This window comes from Tinamus guttatus, unplaced genomic scaffold, assembly GCF_059628265.1.
Source record: "Tinamus guttatus ecotype Peru unplaced genomic scaffold, ASM5962826v1 Tinamus_guttatus_pri_ptg000498l, whole genome shotgun sequence".
Classification (NCBI taxonomy): Eukaryota; Metazoa; Chordata; class Aves; order Tinamiformes; family Tinamidae; genus Tinamus; species Tinamus guttatus.
In genome coordinates, this window is record NW_028289032.1 from 46,445 (window position 1) to 67,496 (window position 21,052).

Consider the following 21,052-nt stretch of genomic DNA (forward strand, 5'->3'; position numbering starts at 1 on the left):
GATAGTCTGTAGGGTTTTGCATACCCCACCCCAGCAGCTTTTACAGTAATGATAGCCATGCAGAAAGTCTGATCAAAACGTAGCTCTTTCTTTCTTTGTAGGAGAGTACTGACATAGTCTAAAAATGTATCCGTGTTCACATAGTATAAATTAATAGTGAGAAAATAGTCTCATTCATGTTGCTATCTTGAAGATGGAGATGAGTGTAATCACCAGATTCAAACAGCTGGTGTAATTGATCAAAAATTTGCTCTACACCTCAAATGTTTCATAAGCTTCATGTAGCAATGCCTGATCTAAATTTAAAAATATGTTTTTTTCACATATCACCTGCACCAAGCCTCTGGATTGGCCATTTCCACTGCTGTACACAAGTAAAGTAAAGCTGGGCTTTCAAATGCCCCCTGAGGGTTTAGGAGTGCTATTGCCCAAGGTGGGAGGCAGGGGCAGGGGGGAGGAGATGACTGGTCACAGTCTCTTGCTCTGCAGGGGGCTGCAGTAACAGGGGTTGGATACAGGCAGAGAGAGAGACTCAAGGTTCATGAGAGGTTAAACAAGGAACAGGGTAGATTTAATGAAGGATTTACACTCTAAGCTGCACAGGGAGCCCCAGAAACAGCAAGGAGGGGGATCACTGATGGGAGACTGCTCAAGGCACAGGTCAAACACATGGGTCAGATGCCCGAGCAGGACTCAACTTGTATCCTAAGGGCCCCTTAAATCTGCTAGAACTGTTTCTTTATCTCAGCTGTGCTAAGCTTGAGTAGATGCCGTCCAGGAAGCAGCTGGGCGCTGCCGCCAAAGCGGAATACGCACGCCTGGCCCTGACAGGAAATTGGTCAGTGTGTAGAGAGCCCAGTGTGTAGAGGGCTGCAATCATGTACTCATCTGGTCTCTGACTCCTCAACAGGTTTTCTGCAGGTGTTCTCACTACATGCCACCCCCTGACTGATGGTGTAGGGTGCATTAGCCGGGAAGGTAGGGGTTAAATGGCTAATGTAGAATAAGCTGAGTCTTAGAGCACAAGGACCCATGATAACTGGCAGAGTCCGGATGTCTTGCTCATGGCAGGGGCAGAACCCTTGATAGATGGCAGGGTCAGGATGCCCTGCTCATGGCAAGGTCTGGACCCTTGATAGGTGGCGGGGTTAGGGTGCCCTGCCCTCAATCAGGATGATAGAGGGGCTGCTTATCCAGATGTTTTAATTCAGCAAAATAGATAACATTAACAAGAATGGAAAACAGGAAAACAGGAGGGGGAACACTCTTGGGTAAGAACGGTATAAAAGAGGGGCGCCCGAAGTGGTCGGGGTCCGTGGTGTGACCCCTGCGTGGGAAAGCCCGGACCCCAGCTAGCTGGTAATACTTATTATCTTTCTTCTATTAATAAAAGACAATATATATCTATGGTGGTTGTCTCTCTCCCTGTCAATTCGGATACCGGACCTAACATTTGGGGGCTCGTCCGGGATCCGAATACAGGGGAGGAGAAAGAGATAGAGAAAGATAATAAGTCAAGGGAGACCTCAGGGGGTGAGAGTGAGCCGACGGAAATCCAGGTGGACGCACTGAAGGATAGTCGGCTGGAGTCTGAGGGAGACGTCCCTCAGACTCCCACGAGAAGGAAGGGTGGTTGGTTAGGTTGTTTGGGTACACCGTATCTCCTTAACGAAAGGAGACCGGTGTGGGAAGGGAGAATTCTGTTAATAATCGCCCTTACTGGTTTACTGGCAGTTGTATTAACTTTGGTTTTAAGCGACGAGCTTGATACAATGGGACAAGGGAAATCCACCCCTTTGTCATTTATGTTAAATCATTTTGGATATGTTAAACGTCGGGCACATAATTTGTCTGTAGAAGTGTATAAAAACCGATGGGAGGCATTTTGTAAAAGTGAGTGGCCAAGTTTTGACGTAGGCTGGCCGAGGGAGGGAAGTTTAGATTTAGAATTAATAAGGAGAGTAAAAGAGGTAATAATGAGACCTGGGTCGGAAGGACACCCAGATCAATTTCCATATATAATCACATGGGAGGATTTGGTTCTGTATCCACCCCCATGGCTGAAACCTCTTTTGGGGGAGGATAGAAAAGACGGAAAAGTTGATATTTACGTAGTGAAAAAGGAAGGGAAAAAAGCAGTACTACCAGATTCGACCTTATATCCAGAAATATTAGATGAAGAAAGTAGGCATAACCCCCCCCCCCCCCCGTTACGTACCTCTGCCCGAGGCACAAAGGGAGGCGAGTAGTAGTGATCAAAGAAGGGGGAGAAGGGAGAGAAGGGAAGATAGGGGTCCCGCATATAGGACACGATCTCATCAAAGAGGAGATGAAGAGGGAATATCAAGTACCACCCATGTCTTCCCAGTTAGAACGATTGGAGCAACTGGGCCACAGGGACAGCGTACGTATCAATACTGGCCATTCTCTTCTAGCGATTTGTATAATTGGAAAAGTCAAAACCCCTCCTTTTCTGAGAAACCGGGGGCGTTAATCGATTTATTAGAATCCATCTTGTTTACGCATAACCCTACCTGGGATGACTGTCAGCAGCTTTTAAAAGTGCTGTTTACGACCGAAGAGCGTGAAAGGATCCTGACCGAGGCGCGAAAGTTGGTGCCGGGAGAGGACGGGAGACCCACCGGTCAGCAGAACCTTATCGATGAAGGATTCCCATTGGTAAGACCACCGTGGGATTTTGAACAACCTGAAGGTAGGGAGCGTCTTCGAACATACCGGCAAACGTTAATGGCAGGGTTGCGGGCGGCGGCGCGTAAACCTACTAACTTAGCAAAAGTAAATGCTGTTAGGCAGGAAGCCGAGGAAAGCCCTGCCGCTTTCTTAGAGAGAATATTAGAGGCGTTTAGACAATTCACTCCTTTAGATCCTATGAAGGAGGAGAATCGGGCAGCTGTCATCTTGGCATTTGTAAATCAAGCTGCACCAGATATAAGAAGGAAATTACAAAAGATTGAGAGGTTGGGGGAGCAAACATTACAGGATCTTTTAAAGGTAGCAGAAAAAGTGTACAACAACAGGGAGACTCCAGAAGAAAAACAGGAGAGAATAAGAAGGGAGGATCGGAAACACCAGAGGGAAATGGCTAGGAGATTTTTTGAAGCAGGAGAAAAATCAGAGAGGCAAAGAAGGGGACCGCCACCCCCCAGAGGAGCAGGGGTACGGTTAGGAAAGGATCAATGTGCAATTTGCAAAAAGAAAGGACATTGGAAAAATGAGTGTCTGGAAAAAGGAGAAAGGAGGCCACCTAGAGTACTGGTGGCAAATGAAGATAGCGACTGAAGGGGCCGGGACTCGGAACCCTTCCCCGAGTCTTGGGTAGAATTAGAAATGGAAGGGAAACGTGTAAAATTTCTGGTAGACACAGGGGCTGAATACTCAGTAATAAATAAAGCAGCGGGGAAACTATCGACAAGGAAAGCTCGAGTACGAGGGGTAAATGGGAGTAAGGTATATCGGTGGACATCAGAAAGGAAGGTAGATGTAGCTAATAGACAAATCACGCATTCATTCTTGTATATACCGGAGAGTCCGGTACCCTTAATGGGCCGGGATCTCCTAACTAAATTGGGGGTAAGGATATATTTCGAGGACGATGGGGTAAAAATCAATGACCGGGAAGGACGACCGATACAGGTCCTGACTGTTAGATTAGAGGACGAATATAGACTGTATGAAGAGAGGAAGGAAGAAATTGGACCAGAAACTCAAAAATGGATGAGGGAACTCCCAGAAGTATGGGCAGAGAATTTGGGGGTAGGAGAGGTTAAAGGGAAAACTCCTCTGGTCGTGGAATTAAAGCCAGGAGCTCACCCGATTAGGGCTAGACAGTACCCAATGACCCCTGAAGCTCGACAAGGGATAGCGAAGCATATTAAAAGGCTACTGAAAGCTGGCATTCTGCGTAAATGCAAATCTCCGTGGAATACTCCTCTACTGCCAGTAAAGAAGCCCGGAGGAGATTTCAGGCCAGTTCAAGATCTGAGAGAAGTTAATAAAAGAGTGGAGGATGTGCATCCTACAGTCCCGAATCCATACACTCTGTTAAGTACGATGCCACCAGATATGGGATGGTATACAGTTTTAGACTTAAAGGATGCTTTCTTTACCATCCCCCTGACAAAACAGAGCCAGGAAATGTTTGCTTTTGAATGGGAAGATCCCGAGAGCGGATACAAGGGTCGGTTAACTTGGACCCGATTACCACAAGGGTTCAAAAATTCACCGACTTTGTTTAATGAAATACTGCAGGAAGATTTGAGTGAATTCAGGAGACAGAATCCTAGTGTGAACTTGCTTCAGTATGTGGATGATCTGCTGCTAGCAGCAAGAACGAAAGAGGAGTGCGAGGAAGGTACGAGGAAGTTGTTGCAAGAATTGAATAAACTAGGCTACCGAGTAAGTGCTAAGAAAGCTCAGCTATGTAATCCGGGAGTAACATATCTGGGATATAAGATACGAGATGGTAGGAGATGGCTAACTGATGCCATGAAAGAGACTGTTCTTCGGATTCAGGAGCCCAGATCTCCAAGGGAGGTTCGAGAATTCTTGGGGACAGTAGGATACTGCCGTTTGTGGATACCTGGGTTTGCAGAAAAAGCGAAACCTCTGTATGAGGCGAGTCGAGAGAAACCGGACTGGCAGTGGACAGAAGCTATGGGAAAATCTTTTGAGGAACTGAGATTAGCCCTGCTAGAGGCCCCTGCACTTGCACTCCCGGACCCAGCCAAGGATTTCCATTTATATGTGAGCGAAAGAGCGGGAATTGCTAAGGGAGTGCTAACTCAGAAGCAAGGACCTTGGAAAAGGATAGTGGCGTACTTATCAAAGAAATTAGACCCAGTCGCCGCAGGGTGGCCCTCGTGCCTTAAAATCATTGCAGCCGTGGCAATGATGGTTAAGGACGCAGACAAACTCACGTTTGGGCAAAAACTGTATGTAACAGCTCCCCATTACGTAGAGGCATTACTCAAACAGCCGCCTGAAAGATGGATAACAAATGCTAGGCTGACTCATTACCAAGCCTTACTTTTAAACCCAGAAAGGATTATGTATACGTCCCCAACGACTTTAAATCCAGCCACTCTCCTACCTAACCCAGAATATGAAACACCTGTGCATAATTGTCAGGAGGTGTTAGCTGAAACTGCGACAGTGCGGGAAGATTTAAAGGATGAGCCGCTGCAAGGGGGAAAAGTGTGGTTTACAGATGGAAGTAGCTTGGTCGAGCAAGGAAAAAGAAGGGCGGGAGCTGCAGTGGTGAATCAGAACGGAGAAATAGTTTGGAGCCAGCGTTTACCAGACGGCACTTCGGCTCAGAGAGCGGAACTGATAGCCTTGGCTAAGGCACTAGAAATGGCAGAAGGAGAGCGAGTGACGATTTATACAGATAGTCGCTACGCATATGGGACAGTGCATATACACGGAGCAATATACAGAGAAAGGGGATTTCTTACCTCCGCAGGAAAAGAAATCCGAAACAAAGAAGAGGTTTTGCACTTGCTGTCAGCTTTGCAGAAACCAAAAGCAGTGGCAATTGTGCATACCTTAGGACATCAGAAGAAAACCGATACGATAAGTAGAGGGAATGCAGCTGCAGATATTGCAGCCCGGCGAGCTGCGTTAGAAGGACAAATACAAAGGGTACTAGCCCTGACTCACAACACTTTAAGAGAAGAAGAGGAAATTGGAGAGGATGAATACACCCCGGAGGAGAGGGAGTGGATTCAAAAGGTCGCAGAAAAGCAAAGTGCAGGAGAAGGACATTACGATACAGAAGGAAGAATGTTAATTCCTAAGCGGTTGGGACAGAAGATGGCGCAACAGTTACACAGTACCACACACTTGGGGGAAAGAAAAATGGGACTGTTAATAGAAAAGTTCGGGTTGAGATTCCAAGATCAGAGGAAAATATTAAGAGGGATAATAGAGGGGTGTCAAGCATGTCAGGAAATGAAACCATCGAGGGTCAGGAAGGTACATGAAGGTATAAGGGAAAGGGGTGGTGAACCTGGAAGGCATTGGGAAGTAGATTTTACGGAAATAAAACCAGGTAAATACGGATATAGATATCTGTTGGTATTAGTAGACACCTTTTCAGGGTGGGTGGAGGCCTTTCCCACTAAGCAAGAAACAGCCCAGGTGGTAGCGAAAATACTTTTGGAAGAAATAATCCCCAGATATGGGATACCGGTGAGCATCGGGTCTGATAATGGACCAGCTTTTGTGGCAAGGGTTACACAGGAATTAGCCCGAGCACTGGGAACCAACTGGAAATTGCATTGTGCATATAATCCTCAAAGTTCGGGTCAGGTGGAAAGGATGAACAGAACCTTAAAGGAAACCCTTGCTAAGCTAGTAAAAGAGACTGAAGAGAACTGGGTAACAATGCTACCTTTTGCCCTATACCGGGTTCGGATAACTCCAAATGTACCAGACTTTACACCATTTGAAATAATGTTTGGGACCCTACCCCCGGTATATCCCTTAGAGATAAGGAAGGGAATAACTAAAAACTCAGGAATGAGGAAAGAGATGCAGATCATAAAAGAAACACAAGATGAGTTATTCCCATTACTACAAAATTGGTATAAAAGAAATCAGAAGGGGTCAGAAATGGATATCGAACCTGGAGATTGGGTGTGGGTAAAAAGGCATAACCCAAAAACATTAGAAAGCAGATGGAAGGGACCTTACGTAGTAATTTTAGTAACACCCACTGCCGTTAAGGTCGATGGAATAGGACATTGGATTCACCATTCCCACGTCCGGAAGCTAAACAAAGAAGAGCGGAAGAAAGCAGAGGAGTGGGAGGTCCGAAGGAATAGTAACAATCCTCTGAAATTGAAATTAATTAGGAAAAATGTACAGTAACACAATTTGGGTAATTATGGTCCTGCTAATTATGATTCTGAGGTGTTCTAATGGGATATACAACATAGAAGAGAGAAGTAATATGTGGGTGACTTGGGCAAATAACACGGGGAATCAGGAATTCTGCCTGTCCCTCACCACCGCTAGTAATCCATTCAGAACCTGCTTGTTTGGGAAGCCGGGATTTGATGACAACAGTTTTAAAAAGGTATCTACGGGAAACTGTTCAGGGGTAGTAAGTGCCTCGGAATGTGCCGTAAGGCTAATTAAGGGATTAAATACCTCATTGCCTTGGGACCCCCAAGAGCTCAATTTGATGGGGGCACAAGCGATTGGAAATAGTTCCAATAATTGGACCCAAACGTGTTTTATGTTTGGGGACAAGTTTTTTGGAGAAAAGGGAGGAGTGAGACTCCTGGCACAATGGAACATTATAATTAAAGGAGGCCCTAGGCCCCAATGGTGGAATGCTTCGGGTTGGACTGATGTATCTCCCGACCCAATATTCGGCTGGCGTAAGACCATAGGAGGAGATGGAACCTTCGGTCCCATATATGCAAACGGGACATTCTGTGGGATAAATGGGACAGTCGATGGGTTACAAGAACGGTTCCCTGCGGGATTACCCTTAGGAGCATATGGGGGGGATCCATCAGGACAGGTACATAATAGGACAGATTTACTATGGAATAATGATACCGCTAAGGCCTTGCCAGATGGAGTGTTTTTAATTTGTGGGGATAGAGCGTGGCAGGGAATACCTAAGAATGCCTATGGGGGACCGTGTTATTTAGGGCAACTGGCAATGATAGCCCCGTCTAGAGCTAAGTTGTTAACTATGAAGCAGGAACAAAGAAGGCAAAAGCGTTCCCTTGGTTTAACACCGGAATGTAATGATAATGTACAATTAATATCTGTAACCGCGCGGGTCGCCTTAGCTATCTTTGTGCCAGGAGCTGCAGCAGGAAATGCATTAAGGGAGCTTTCAAAGTTAGCCTGTTGGAGTGAGAAGCAAGCAAATGCGACAACCGAGGTATTGGAACAACTCCTGCTCGATCAGAACAGCCTGCGACATGCACTACTACAGGACAGAGCGGCTATAGACTTCTTGCTCCTCGCGCATGGACAAGGATGTGAAGAGTTTGAAGGACTATGTTGTTTTAACCTGTCGGACCAATCGATTCAACAACAATTGCGCTGGCTCAAGGAACACACTCAGAAGATAACACGGGAAGAAGGACTGATGGACAGATGGCTAGAGTCATTGTTTGGAGGGTTACCTGGGTGGATATCAGGACTGATAAAAGAAGGATTACGCGTATTTGTAATTCTGTTATTACTGTTACTGTGTATCTGTATAATGTGGAAATGTGTAATGGGGGTAATGGAAAAAGCTACAAATCGAGTTAATTCTATGCACATAATGTTCATGCGACAAACTCAGAAAGATCGAGAAAGGATTCTCTGATATTAGCAAAAGAAAAAGGGGGGAATGTAGGGTGCATTAGCCGGGAAGGTAGGGGTTAAATGGCTAATGTAGAATAAGCTGAGTCTTAGAGCACAAGGACCCATGATAACTGGCAGAGTCCGGATGTCTTGCTCATGGCAGGGGCAGAACCCTTGATAGATGGCAGGGTCAGGATGCCCTGCTCATGGCAAGGTCTGGACCCTTGATAGGTGGTGGGGTTAGGGTGCCCTGCCCTCAATCAGGATGATAGAGGGGCTGCTTATCCAGATGTTTTAATTCAGCAAAATAGATAACATTAACAAGAATGGAAAACAGGAAAACGGGAGGGGGAACACTCTTGGGTAAGAACGGTATAAAAGAGGGGCGCCCGAAGTGGTCGGGGTCCGTGGTGTGACCCCTGCGTGGGAAAGCCCGGACCCCAGCTAGCTGGTAATACTTATTATCTTTCTTCTATTAATAAAAGACAATATATATCTATGGTGGTTGTCTCTCTCCCTGTCAATTCGGATACCGGACCTAACAATGGAGACATGGTATTGGTGCCACCAGCGCATGGACAAGTTTCAGACATGCCTTTCTGGTATTAGCCTAACAGTTAAGGTGTGCAACTAAATCATAGTGAATATATACACACACACGCACACATATATATAGTAAATTATTAGATTTTTGAACAGAAAACTGCTCAGCCCAGAAGACCAGCAGCATAATGCGTTTTCCTCGTAGTCCCAAATCCAACAGCCATGATGACAGTCACTGCTAGAGGTTGTTCTGCACTGATTCTTCAGACTTTACATTGTGTAGTCCTTGGAGTAGGCTCTTCTATCTTGTGGATGTTGGATCTGATGTGCTCACCGTGGTTCCGTCAGTGTCCCAACCCCCATCAGTGTACAGGGTCAGGATGGAGAACAACAATCTCATGGCTCTGCTTGGCACATTCGTCAAGTCTAGATTCTCTGGGCGAAAGTCTCCTAGAGGGGACATAGACTGGGACACTTTCCCCTTTGGTTAGTATCAGGTGGGTGTCTCCTAGCCTATCAGCAATTATTTTACCTTCCAGCTGTTTGGGTTTAGTTGGATCATGCACCCACACAGCATGCCCTGTAGACCCAAAACTTCCTCGTTGCCAAGTGGGCTGCAAGGAATCTCCTTCCTGGATAGCGGGGACCCCTATCCACTCACGTATCAGTTGTTAGGCTATTTGGTCCCCCTGTGCACATTGCAGGGGTTAGGATCTGGTGTAGTGGATTGCAATCTTCGCCTCCTCAAGGCAATTCCCATCCACCTGCAGAGCTAAACTATTGCAGGGAAACATGCGACCAAAATACCACGAACCGCCAGTCCCATACTCACAACATGGCAGCTCTCCAGTTCCAGGGTTATTTCTTTGTGTTACAATCGCAGACCCAACCCTGCCCTCTTGAGCATGGCTCACCTGGGGAGGCAAGCTCGAAGGTATAGCTGTTGCACTCTCAGCACACATGGCTGCTCAATGGATTCCCTTTTGAAACGAGCCACACGGTGGGCGGACGTCAAGGCAGGCAGTTGCCTGACAAATGTTTTTGCTCCAACCTCTGAGAGTACTAGTAGGGAATAATTTGCACAGCTGCTTTTTGAGCAGCTTATTCACTCACTCTTTGCGGATGGTGGCGTGTGTGATATGTCCAGACTATTCCTCACTCTCCAGCCCAATCTTGAACATAATTCCCTGTAAAATGCATACCCTGATCCCTTTGGACTTCCACTGGGAAACCATATAACCCAATGAAGTCTTCTCATGCCTTAGTGACATGAGTCTGGGTAGCTGTGGCGCAGGAGTAGGTGATGAGAACTGGCATCTACAGCAATCAGGACATATCTGTGCCGCTGGCTCTCTGGCAGGGGTCCAATATGATCAGTTTGCCACAGCTCCCCAGACTTTTGCCTTCTGCAGATATATCCCCTTTTAGTCCGCAACTGCTGTCGAGCTAAGTGGGTGCAACAGGGCCATTGCTGCCAGGCCCCTGCTTGTGCTGCTGATAGCTCCTGCTCCTTGTACGCTGCCAGTGGGGCAGTGGGTATTACAGGTCCTGGCCACACTCTCCTGGCTGTTGTGCTCTCCCACCCCCTGGGGGCTGTGCGCTGCTCTGGCTGCAGTCATTGCTCAAGCAGCTCTGCGCTGGTTTTATCATTCACTTCCCACCATGGCATGCTGACTCACAGCAGCTATCAGAACAGTGCCGCATCTTGCCCTTTCTTTCTGTTTCACGGTTATCTGCCTGCATCCCATCTTCCCATCCCTGCTAACAGAGGAGTCTTAGTAACAGAGGAGTCGAGTTACTGGACACTGCAGTGCTATGGTTTCCCGGCTGTGCCTGCCCACGCCCCAATCACAGGCAGTGCCATCTCTTTAAGAGGGGGAGGGGTGGGTCACAGCACTGTAGTCCAGATAATTTTGCTTGTGGGGATCTGTGGGAAACTGTGAGAAACTGTGGGAAACTGTGAAAGTTAGGAATGTGCTAAATAACAGATTAGCAAATAGAGAAACCTAAAACACAGGCTGGACACGCTGGTCTGGTTGGTTACCTGCTGACTGGTAGCAGGATTGGACTCAGATAGCAATAGAGTCAAGGGCTTGGCTGGAGGCAGGGGGAGAGAGCGCGTGGACAGCGTGGGGACAGTGCATATTCACATACTCAGAGAATATATAAGTTTGGGATGATGCTCAATAAAATGGCTTCTGGCTCTAAACCTTAAGCCCCTGCTCCTTCTATGCTCCCACAGGGATCTGATCCTGTCCTGTAAACTTGGAGGAGGAAATTCTGGTTAGTATTCCTGATGGCCGCAGCTGGCTTATCCCTTCTGTGATAGCAGTCCAGATGGGGAGACTGCCATTGATGCCTGGTTAACCGTGCTGTGCCTGGCATCCAGTCCATTAGAGAGGGGGAAAGGTTTCGGCTCTGCTGCTGCCAGGGCAGAGGGCACTGCACATCCAGGGATCCTGGGCCAGAGCCCCCATCCCATCCAGCTCCTCTTTAGGAAAATGAACCATCTCTGCCGTGTCATCCCACAGCCTCAACAGCCACTCTAACAAGCCTTCATGGGGTTTCTGGCAGTAGCACCCCTGCAGCCCTGATGCTTTAAAATCAGAGGAACTGTGGTCCCTCACAGAGGGGCTGCACTCGGTCCTGTGAGCCGCTGCTCTGCCACCAGATGGGCAGCTGCCACCCTCTCGTGCTTGGTATTCAACTCTGAGCTTTGGGGGCTCATTGCGGGCCCAGACATTGCTGCCTCAGGTATCCACATCCCAATCCGCTTTTCACACCAGTGCCCGCAGCACCAGGGATGGACCCCTCGCTGTTTCCGCTCGCCTCCAGTGGTTTGCAATGTGGGTGGCCACAAAGGCAGATTGGTGCTTTAGCTTCTCCACTCGACCCAGGGTTGCCCTTGTCACCTCCTGGGGCAGCTGGTGAGCCTCCTTAGCAGCTGCAAGAGTGTCTTTCACTGGCGTGTCCCAGCAACACCTCATCCAGGCTGCGGAGCGCAGTCAGCAGGATCTGCTCCAGATTCCCTGCTGCCTTTCCTGCCACCAGCCCTGCTTTTCCAGAAGTAGCTTGGCGATCAACCATAAGCTGCTCTGGGCATCCCCCACCTCGCTCTCAGGACCGGCCCTCTGGCTTGCAAGCCACAGGTACCCACCAACGCGCATGGGACATGGGGGCTGAAGAAAGGGGAACATGGTCTCTCTAGCCATTTGCTTGAAGAAGGACAACAGGGATGCATAAGGCTTCACCTGGGTCTTGTCAGTCCACTTTCACCAATGCATGGGCCAGTCTCTGGTGCAGGGAGGGAGGGGGAGAAGGGGAAGGGGGAAAAGAGTTTAAGCTTAGCACAGTATTAGCACTGTACCCAGAGTACCATGTCTACAAGATCTCATCTCATTCATCGGGGAAAATCACACATCTCCCCAATCCCCACATCCATCACATTTCCATTGCCCTGGGAACAGCAGAGACCCAGCACAATATTCGATCCAATATCTCAAGGCACATGCATGCCACCAGACGTCATCAAGACAGCCTTCAAGAGAGGCTAGATGTAAGCCAGATGGAATAAGATTTTTTCACTTCATGGACAATTAATTAACTTTGTATCTATTCCTTTCCCCTACTTAGAAATAATCCAAGTTCCTTTTATATAGACAAGCAGGTCAAGCAGCGCCTACACCCATAGAGTTGCGGAATCACGAGAAGACAGTAGCTTTTCCTACTGCTCTTTTACCCCGGAAGAAGACTGAGACAAACAGGAAGTAGGGATCCTTTTTCCACAGTCTCTATATAGTGCTCTTCCTTCTTTTCCCCTGCTGTAGCATTTTTGCTTCTCTCAATTCTACCCTCAGATTTCGTGCAGTGGCAGTACTAATATGGCACGACGACAGCACAGCGACGAGAGTGATGGTAAGCGTGGATGAATGGAGTACCAGGGTCTGGGCTCTGCATGCCCTGTGCTTGGGATCGTGTTGTCCTTGGGGCTGGGAGAGGAACAAGTCTCAGCTGAGGTGCCCCCTCCCTCAGTGCTGGACTTGGTCCCGCTTGTTGCCCTACGGGATGCTGTAGTGAGGCGCTCCATGGGGTGCAGGATCGTTTCTGGTCTGCCTTTTCTAGCTGTTTGTCTGGAGACAACCTGGCGCCACTGTGGGGCGCTCTGGTGCAAGGAACTGGCTTATGTAACGGGCTATAGATCCATTCTCTTCTGAGCCATCTCCTGGGTCCACCCTAAATATGGGGAGTATAAACTGACCAGAATACACCGCACTGCATATGCATCGCTAGAAGTACACGTTCTTGTATTTTGTAGAGACTTTAATGGAAAGCATTCAGAAAACATTGAGCTTGGAGGACTAGAGATAGACTTCAGAAACTGAAATGGGCTTTTCTTTTAATAAGCTTTCTAAACTAACCTAAAAACCTAATAATATAAGCAAGGATTCCTAAAATGGTTTATTTTTTCATATGCTGAAAGGGTGTGAAAAAGCACTAAGGAAATATGCAGTAGCTGGTAACTCTAATGTGGTTTTAGCTTATCCAACATATACTGACTTACACTAGCAGAAGAGCAGAATTAACCCTAAATAAAATTTGCTACATCTACAATGTTAACTGTTTATGCTTCATGTACTAGGTCATCAGTAATATGGGTATACTTTTGTTTTTCATGTTTAAAGGGTCAGTCTTGAATGCTTTGTCTTTTTTTGTTTGCTTTTTTTTTGTTTGTTTGGTTGGTTTTTTAATAGTATGTTGCTGGAATGACAAAAGTATACGGATAACTTTTTATTTCCTTTTTTTTTTAAAGAAGCAGGCATCTAATAACATATTCAATGTATTGAAACAGGGCAACCTCACAAAAGGAGGAGAACATCTGAGCCATCTGAAATAGAGGAGAGACTTGAATCTTTAATATGCAGGGTGGGAGAAAAGGTATCAATACTATTTCTATTTCTTTTTTGTGGCTTAGGGTCCTTAAACATAGTAGATTGTTTTATTTGTTTTATGTGCTGTTATGTGTTAGCAGTTCATTAGTGGTCCAAAAAGAGAAAGTCCTTATCTGAGACCAGTCTGAAACATTCTAGCTAGAAAAGGTTGGCCTTTGCAAAGCTGGGGTTTTAAAAAGAAAATTCTTAAATGTTAAAACTTTGAGAAATTGATGACATATAACTAATAAAGAGGTATAAGTCAAAATTTGTGAATCATAGAATCATAGAATGCTTAAGGTTGGAAGGGACCTCTAGAGGTCATCCAGTCCAACCTCCCTGCACAGAGCATGTGGCACAGAACTGCATCCAAGCGGGTTTTGAAGATCTCCAGAGAAGGAGACTCCACAACCTCTCTGGGCAGCCCATTCCAGGGCTCTGTCACCCTCACTGTTAAGAATTTTTTCCTTAAGTTCACGCGGAACTTTTGGTGCTTCAGTTTGTGGCCATTACCTCTAGTTCTGCCAGTGGCCACCACTGAAAAGAGGCCAGCACCATCCTCCTCACTCCCTCCCTTGAGGTATGTAGAGACACTGATCAGATCCCCTCTCAGCATTCTCTTCTCCAGGCTGAGCAGGCCCAGCTCCCGCAGCCTCTCCTCATAGGGCAGATGTTCCATGCCCCTGATCATCCTTGTGGCCCTGCGCTGGACTCTCTCCAGCAGCTCCACATCCCTCTTGTACTGGGGAGCCCAGAACTGGACACAATACTCCAGATGTGGGAGATAATGTGAACATTATCCATAATTTCCCCCTATTCCTTGGAAAATGCAGAAGCAATGAGATGTGTAAAAACAACAACGACAACAAAATCCTAGCCATGTCACAAGTGATCTTAGAACCTAGCTGGGTTTGGTGTCATTAACAAGTGGAGAGAAAAAAGGATGAGGGCAAAAATGGTGGGTCTTAACATTAATTTAGTCATGTAGAAGCTGTGAACTTCTGCGTCCCCAGATGTCATTAACTTAATGTTTAATTCAGTTATTGAGAGACTTCTGATGCTATGTTAACCCTTGCTTACCAAGAAAGCACTAGAGCTCCTTGCTGTGGAGGAGAACTCACAATTGAGATTGTTCTTAGACATTTCTGCTTCTTATTTCTAGCAAATGAGAGACATTGTGCATTCCTAATGGATTTGAATCATTACTTCCAACAAGAAGAAAATGCAACGTAATATTTTGTTTTATCTGATTTGCTTGTCTTCCACTGAGGGGATAGCTGACATGCCTGATTGATGAGGAAACACTGTTTTCTTTCTTAGAGTACTTCTTTGGAGAGCAACTTGGAGGGCCTAGCTGGTGTCTTGGAAGCTGATCTACCAAACTATAAAAGCAAGATTTTAAGAATACTCTGTACTATGTACATATGCAGAAGACTTGTGAGGTGCTCTATTATCTATGTCAAATAGATAAGTTTAAGTATTTTAAGTACTTTAAATGCTGTGAACAGCTTTTAGTTCTTGAACGCTGTTATAACTTAGCGTTCATCTTGCTCCAGACAAAATAAATCTGAGAATAAGCTTAGTCAATAGTAGATAAATCAAAGAAAATGCCTCTATAAAGTACTCTCAATTGAAATGTGTGTGTAAAGTCATAAGCAGATAGAGTAGAGCCCAGAACTGCTTTCTGATTGCCAAGGGGAGTATGCTGGGTAGTATCTTGTTTCTGAATGCAACAGTCACTAAAAAAAATACCAAATCTATTGGGTGCCAATTCTTATCTGTGCATCCCTCCCCTGCCTATACCCCTTTTGTGAGTCTGAGGTGCACCTGTCACCACAAGCCCACTATGTAGTAGTGAAGACACAAAATGGCCAGAAGTAGACTCCCTCCTTGGCTAGCAGGACTCCTTCCTCTCCTTAGCAAAGCACTGGAACAAAGCTTCTTTGTGTGTTGGGTTACTGGTCACATGTCCTAGGAGGGGGTTGTGTGAGGTCCACAATAGTATACCACCAGTGCCAGCTTGTGTTATAGATGCATGGGAACTTTTAAATCCATTTTGTAGCACTGTTCATGAACTGTTCATAAAAAGTCAAGCTATAAATGTTTCCCACAGCAGCTGAATGCCTCTGAAGGCTTACACATTTACAAAATATATTTGAAAAAAATAAGTTGAGTACAGTAGGACCTAGCCTATCAATTTATTCAAGACCCTATATTGAAAATCACTTGAGAAGTTGAGAAACTTATAATCGAATTAAAATTTTAAGTGATATAAAATGTTTACATCGCTTGTGTAATCTTGCTAGCCTAGCTTGCCTTGCTAGGCAGGCAAACATCCTTCTTTCCCAAGGTCTGGCCTCTTCTTCTCACAGGAGATTTTTATGACTCTACAGATCACAGAAATTTGCATCTCTAATACACCCACACCCAGGCTCTCGACCCGTGTTTCATCCTCCCGTATGCTGAGCTCCATACATTCCAGTTGCTCTCTCACGTAGAGAGCAACTCCACCACCTTGCCTTCCCGGCCTGTCCTTCCTGAAAAGCCTAAAGCCATCCATGGCCACGTTCCAGCCATGAGAGCTGTCCCACCATGTCTCAGTAATTGCGATGAGATCATGGCCCTGCAGTCGCACATGCATCTCCACTTCCCTTTGTTTACTTCCCATGCTGCGTGCGGTTACATAGAGGCATTGGAGTTGGGCACCCAATGTGCCTCTCTTTCTAGCTGGGGCAGCTGCACCTTGCCTGAGCGGGCCTTCAGAAGTTCTCTTATTTTCCCATCTAACCTCTTCAGGCTTGGGGTGCCCTGCAGAGACTATAGAGTAAGGCGGATGCAAGTGGCATGACAGGCCACTGCCTACCCCATGACCTGCTTCCCTGATGATAACCTCCCTCCCCCCTCAAATCTAGTTTAAAGCCCTCTCAATGAGCCCTGCTAGCTCATGCCCCAGGGCTCTCCTCCCCCTTTGAGAAAGATGGATTCCATCAGATTCCATCATGTTTCCTGCTATGTAAGGCTTCCTGTTCCCGAAGAAAGCAAAGTTGTGGTGATGACACCAGCCACGGAGCCACGTGTTAATGGAGCATGTCTTCCTATTTCTTTCTATATTGCTGCCATCACTGGGAAGAATGGAAGAGAATATGACTTGTGCTCCTGAGTTCCTAATTGTCTGTCCCAATTCCCTAAAGTCTCTTTTGATCGTCCTCAGGCTGCGCATTGCCACTTCTTCTCCTCCCACGTGTAGGACCATCAATGGATAATAGTCAGTGGGCCTAACCAGGCTGGGAAGTTTCCGGGTGACATCCTTAACCCGAGCCCCAGGAAGGCAGCAGACTTCTCTTAGAGGAGGGTTGCGCCTACATTCCCTGAAGGGAATGAGACTCCGATACCCTTGGCCTTCTTTCCTGCAAGGGTGCATTGCTGGGTCAGGTCCAATTTGATAGCCACCAGGACCCCCAGGTCCTTCTCTGCAAAGGTGCTTTCTGCTACTGGTGCATGGAGTTATTCCTCTCTGAGTGAAGGCCCTGCACTTCCCTTTGTGGAACTGCATGAGGTTCCTCTCTGCCCACCTCTCCAGCCTGTTGAGGTCCCTCTGCATGGCAGCACAGCCCTCTGGTGTCTTTGCCACTCCTCACAGTTTTGTATCATCAGCCAACTTGCTGAGGGTGCCTTCCATCTGAACATCCAGGTCATTAATAAAGAGGTTAAACAGTATTGTTCCTAATATTGATCCCTGAGGGACACCACTAGATACTTGCATCTAGATGGAATTTGTGCCTCTCATCACATCCATTTGAGCCCAGCAGTTGAGCTATTTCTCTCCCCTTCACTGTCCACTTGTCTAGTGTGTATTTCATCATCAGTTTGTATATGAGGATGGTATGTGAGACAGTGTTGAAAACCTTACTAAAGTAATGAGAAATGTTCTACAAAGTGAGTGGAAGGGTCAGGGAGACCTGTTAGGTCTTAGAATGTACCACCAAAATATGGTCAAGTAAAATGCTGTTTAAAAAAGCTTTGTTTTTCATTGCATTTCATTTATTACACAACCATGGGCAACCTTATTATAAAACTACAAAGTCAAATGAAAGAAACAGGGTAAGCCTGTCTAATGGTCAGTTGCTGTTAAAAGGGTGGTACTACCTCCTCCCTTGTACTTGGCACTGATGCTCATCTGACCCCAAAGCAAATCAGCTCAGCAATCTAAATCAGCAGAAAATTAGTTTTTGTAGGGTTCATTTTCTGCTGTTTTAGCTCTTCAAATAATGAAATCACTGTGTGATCAGACATGTGCAGTTGGTATCACTGGTAAGGAGGAAGGAAAAAACAGGACTGGTCTTATTAGCAGCAGCTGGCCAGCAGTTTTGTAAAAGGATGGAATCTGTCTGTATTACAAACACTGGTACTAGTAGACTAGAATTGCCAATGTTAGACACTGATAAGAGTTTGCAGAAAGATGGAAGACTGATTCAAGCTTGTAGTCTGCCTCAATTTGTTCTAAGTACACAGAAATAAACAATAGTACTTGTTTCTCCAGCAAGTTGAAGATGTATAATTCATTTTCTGGACTCTTACCATTTTATAAGCCACTTGAGCTGTGTTCTCATGGCTTGTGACATCAGCAGAACCCCTCAAATGAATTATAACTGTGTTCACTCCAAAGTAATCTGTTGTCTTCTGTGTGTTTCACTTGATATTGTGATTGCATACAGAGCTAATAGGAAAGGTCCTTAATTAAATATTTAAATACAAAAGAAAAGTCTGTCATATAACAGTCAATCATTTTAATACTTGTTTTCTTGTATTATCCTGAATTTTTTAAGAGCTTCATTCCAATTGCATCTGAGGGATTTGGAAAGAGATTTCCAAACACATATTTGAATGAGATACCCAATGCTCATTTGCCCCCTGCTTGACTCCATGTGATAACATGATAACTTGATGATAACAAGTAAGGAGGGTTGGACTAGATGACCTTCAGAGATCCTTTTCAGCCTAAATGAATCTGTCATTCTGTGAAGTTCAACTCATTCTCTAGTAGATGTTTCCTTTAGCCTACCAGATATTTTATTCTGTGGATGATAACATAAACATCGCAAGACAGGCCGAACTGTCAGGTTCCTTTATTCTTCTAACGGACTTTTTGATGGATGGGTAAACTGATGTGCCACACTAAAGATCATTTAAGAATTTTCTGCTGATGACAACTTGCATGTGTATGTGTGTGTGTGATGCTTTTCAATGGATTTTCTCTGGTATGTTTCTTTTTTCCTGACTATATTCCACTGACCTTAATGACACATGGAAATTCTGTTTATTTATTTTTCATTAGAGCTATTCTGTCAATTGAAAAGGAGACAGAAAACAGATGTCCACGCCAATGGACCCTGGCACAATGCCTCATCCTGGTCCTTCCCCAGGGCCAGGTCCTTCACCTGGACCAATTCTAGGACCTAGCCCAGGACCAGGGCCATCTCCTGGCTCAGTACACAGCATGGTGGGGCCGAGTCCTGGACCACCCAGTGTCCCACATCTGATGCCAACAATGGGGTCCACTGATTACCCACAGGAGGGCACGCACCAACTGCATAAAGTAATTGTTTTTTTATAATTGAGCTTTTTTTCCCTAGACTTTTCTCCATTTAGACCTGCAAAACAGAGCTATTCCACTTCATGTATCACTAGAAAAACTGCAGATGTCTTTATTCTATCTTTATTACTTAAGATGTTGCACATATTCGATCAAACACAGCTTTTTATTGTTGTTTATAATAGACCCGTTTGAACTGCAGTGCCAGCAGTTATGCAAGTTTTAAATTGTAAACTGTGCACACTTCAGCAGAATAGGCCTTGCTAAAGAATAAAGTTGGAATGCTACAAGACCATTCTAGCATCCATTTTTTTTGTAATTAAACCTACATGCTTTTTAATCTTCCATGTTGATTTAAAATGATTCTCAAATTAATTTACATAGGCTCATAGCTTAAAGCATGTGAGTTATCTGACTTCAGTGGTGGTTGTCATATGCTTAAATTTACATGTATGTTTACACAATTGGTTTGCTATAAGGAAATAGTAATGTCTGAAACTTTCTTTTTGAGAACATTTTCTTACTAATTCTAATCTTTTATTTGATTATGAAGTAAACTTGAAAAATTTATGATAACTTCAATTTCACAAATGTTCTACCTACATAAATATGCAATAACTGTTTACAGGAGCAAAACCTTTTGGTCATTATTGTTGGTGTCACTTGGAATTGTTATGGTTGCTGCTATAAGCATATAGAGAAGTTTTCAAATTAAAATAAAAATGAACCTTTTTAATTTTAAAACCCTTTCAAACTGTTTCTGAAGCTGTCTGTTCTTCAAGTTGCCTTTTTTACATATGGCTTAATCTGAGTTATTAAAACAATGATTGTCATGTCCGGTCAATAAAGGCATGACACATTATCCTTTTCAGTATGACAAAACACATCACTAAAACTTTTGCTAACACAAAGACAGTGTGGAGGGAAGTATCCAGTATCTGGCCCAGACTTAAGGCCGCTTTGATTCCTGGCTCCCCAGCCTCTTATTCTACTTGCCAGCTAATCCAGGTCAGGATGTGCTAACAAACACACACTAGCATACATGCCCACATGATATGCACGTGCTCTAGTTTCTCTGGTTGTTGGCACCCCAGAAACACAGGCTACTGTGGCTAGTGATCCAACTCCAGTGGCTGGCACTTAGCCAGTACACTTAGTTGGTATTAATAAATCTCATAGTTCCCATAGTTCACATACTTAACAACACTGGTGTGAAAATTGAATACTATGCAGTCAAATAACAAAGAAGCCTGTACACAGGAAAACTTACTATTGGTTTATAGAATATAGTTATGACAGAAACAATAAACGCTTTCTCACAATTTTTGGAATAAAGTTTAACCTATCAATTAAATCATCAGGGGAATTATTGCAATTCCATATGCATGTTAAAGGTTGTTACTCAAGTATTTTGTGGATGAAAGGTTTATGGGTTCGAAAGAAACAAATACTTAAAGTAAGTTCAATTGGGTGGATGTTACTAAACAGATAAACTATAACAGCCTCAGGAAATCTCCTGAGTTGTAAATAATTGGAAGTTGTGAAGATAGGAGAAGAAAGCATTGTTATATGTTTGTCCTGATCTTATTCTTCCTGAGCATCTACTTATGGCACCTTCTGGAGACAGAAGGTCTTGGACTGAAGTTGTATA

The 21,052-nt window shown here is 45.1% G+C and overlaps 1 protein-coding gene across 1 annotated transcript in view; it reads left to right on the plus strand.

The window, feature by feature from the left end:
* The first annotated feature begins 7,140 nt into the window (after nucleotides 1–7,140).
* LOC148592852 (syncytin-A-like) overlaps nucleotides 7,141–21,052 on the plus strand; it is a 51,597-nt gene continuing 37,685 nt past the window's right edge. Inside the window, exons 1-2 of the mRNA XM_088533424.1 lie at nucleotides 7,141–7,147; nucleotides 7,524–8,240. Coding sequence (XP_088389550.1) covers nucleotides 7,141–7,147; nucleotides 7,524–8,240 — 724 coding nt within the window. The remainder of the gene's footprint in view (nucleotides 7,148–7,523; nucleotides 8,241–21,052) is intronic.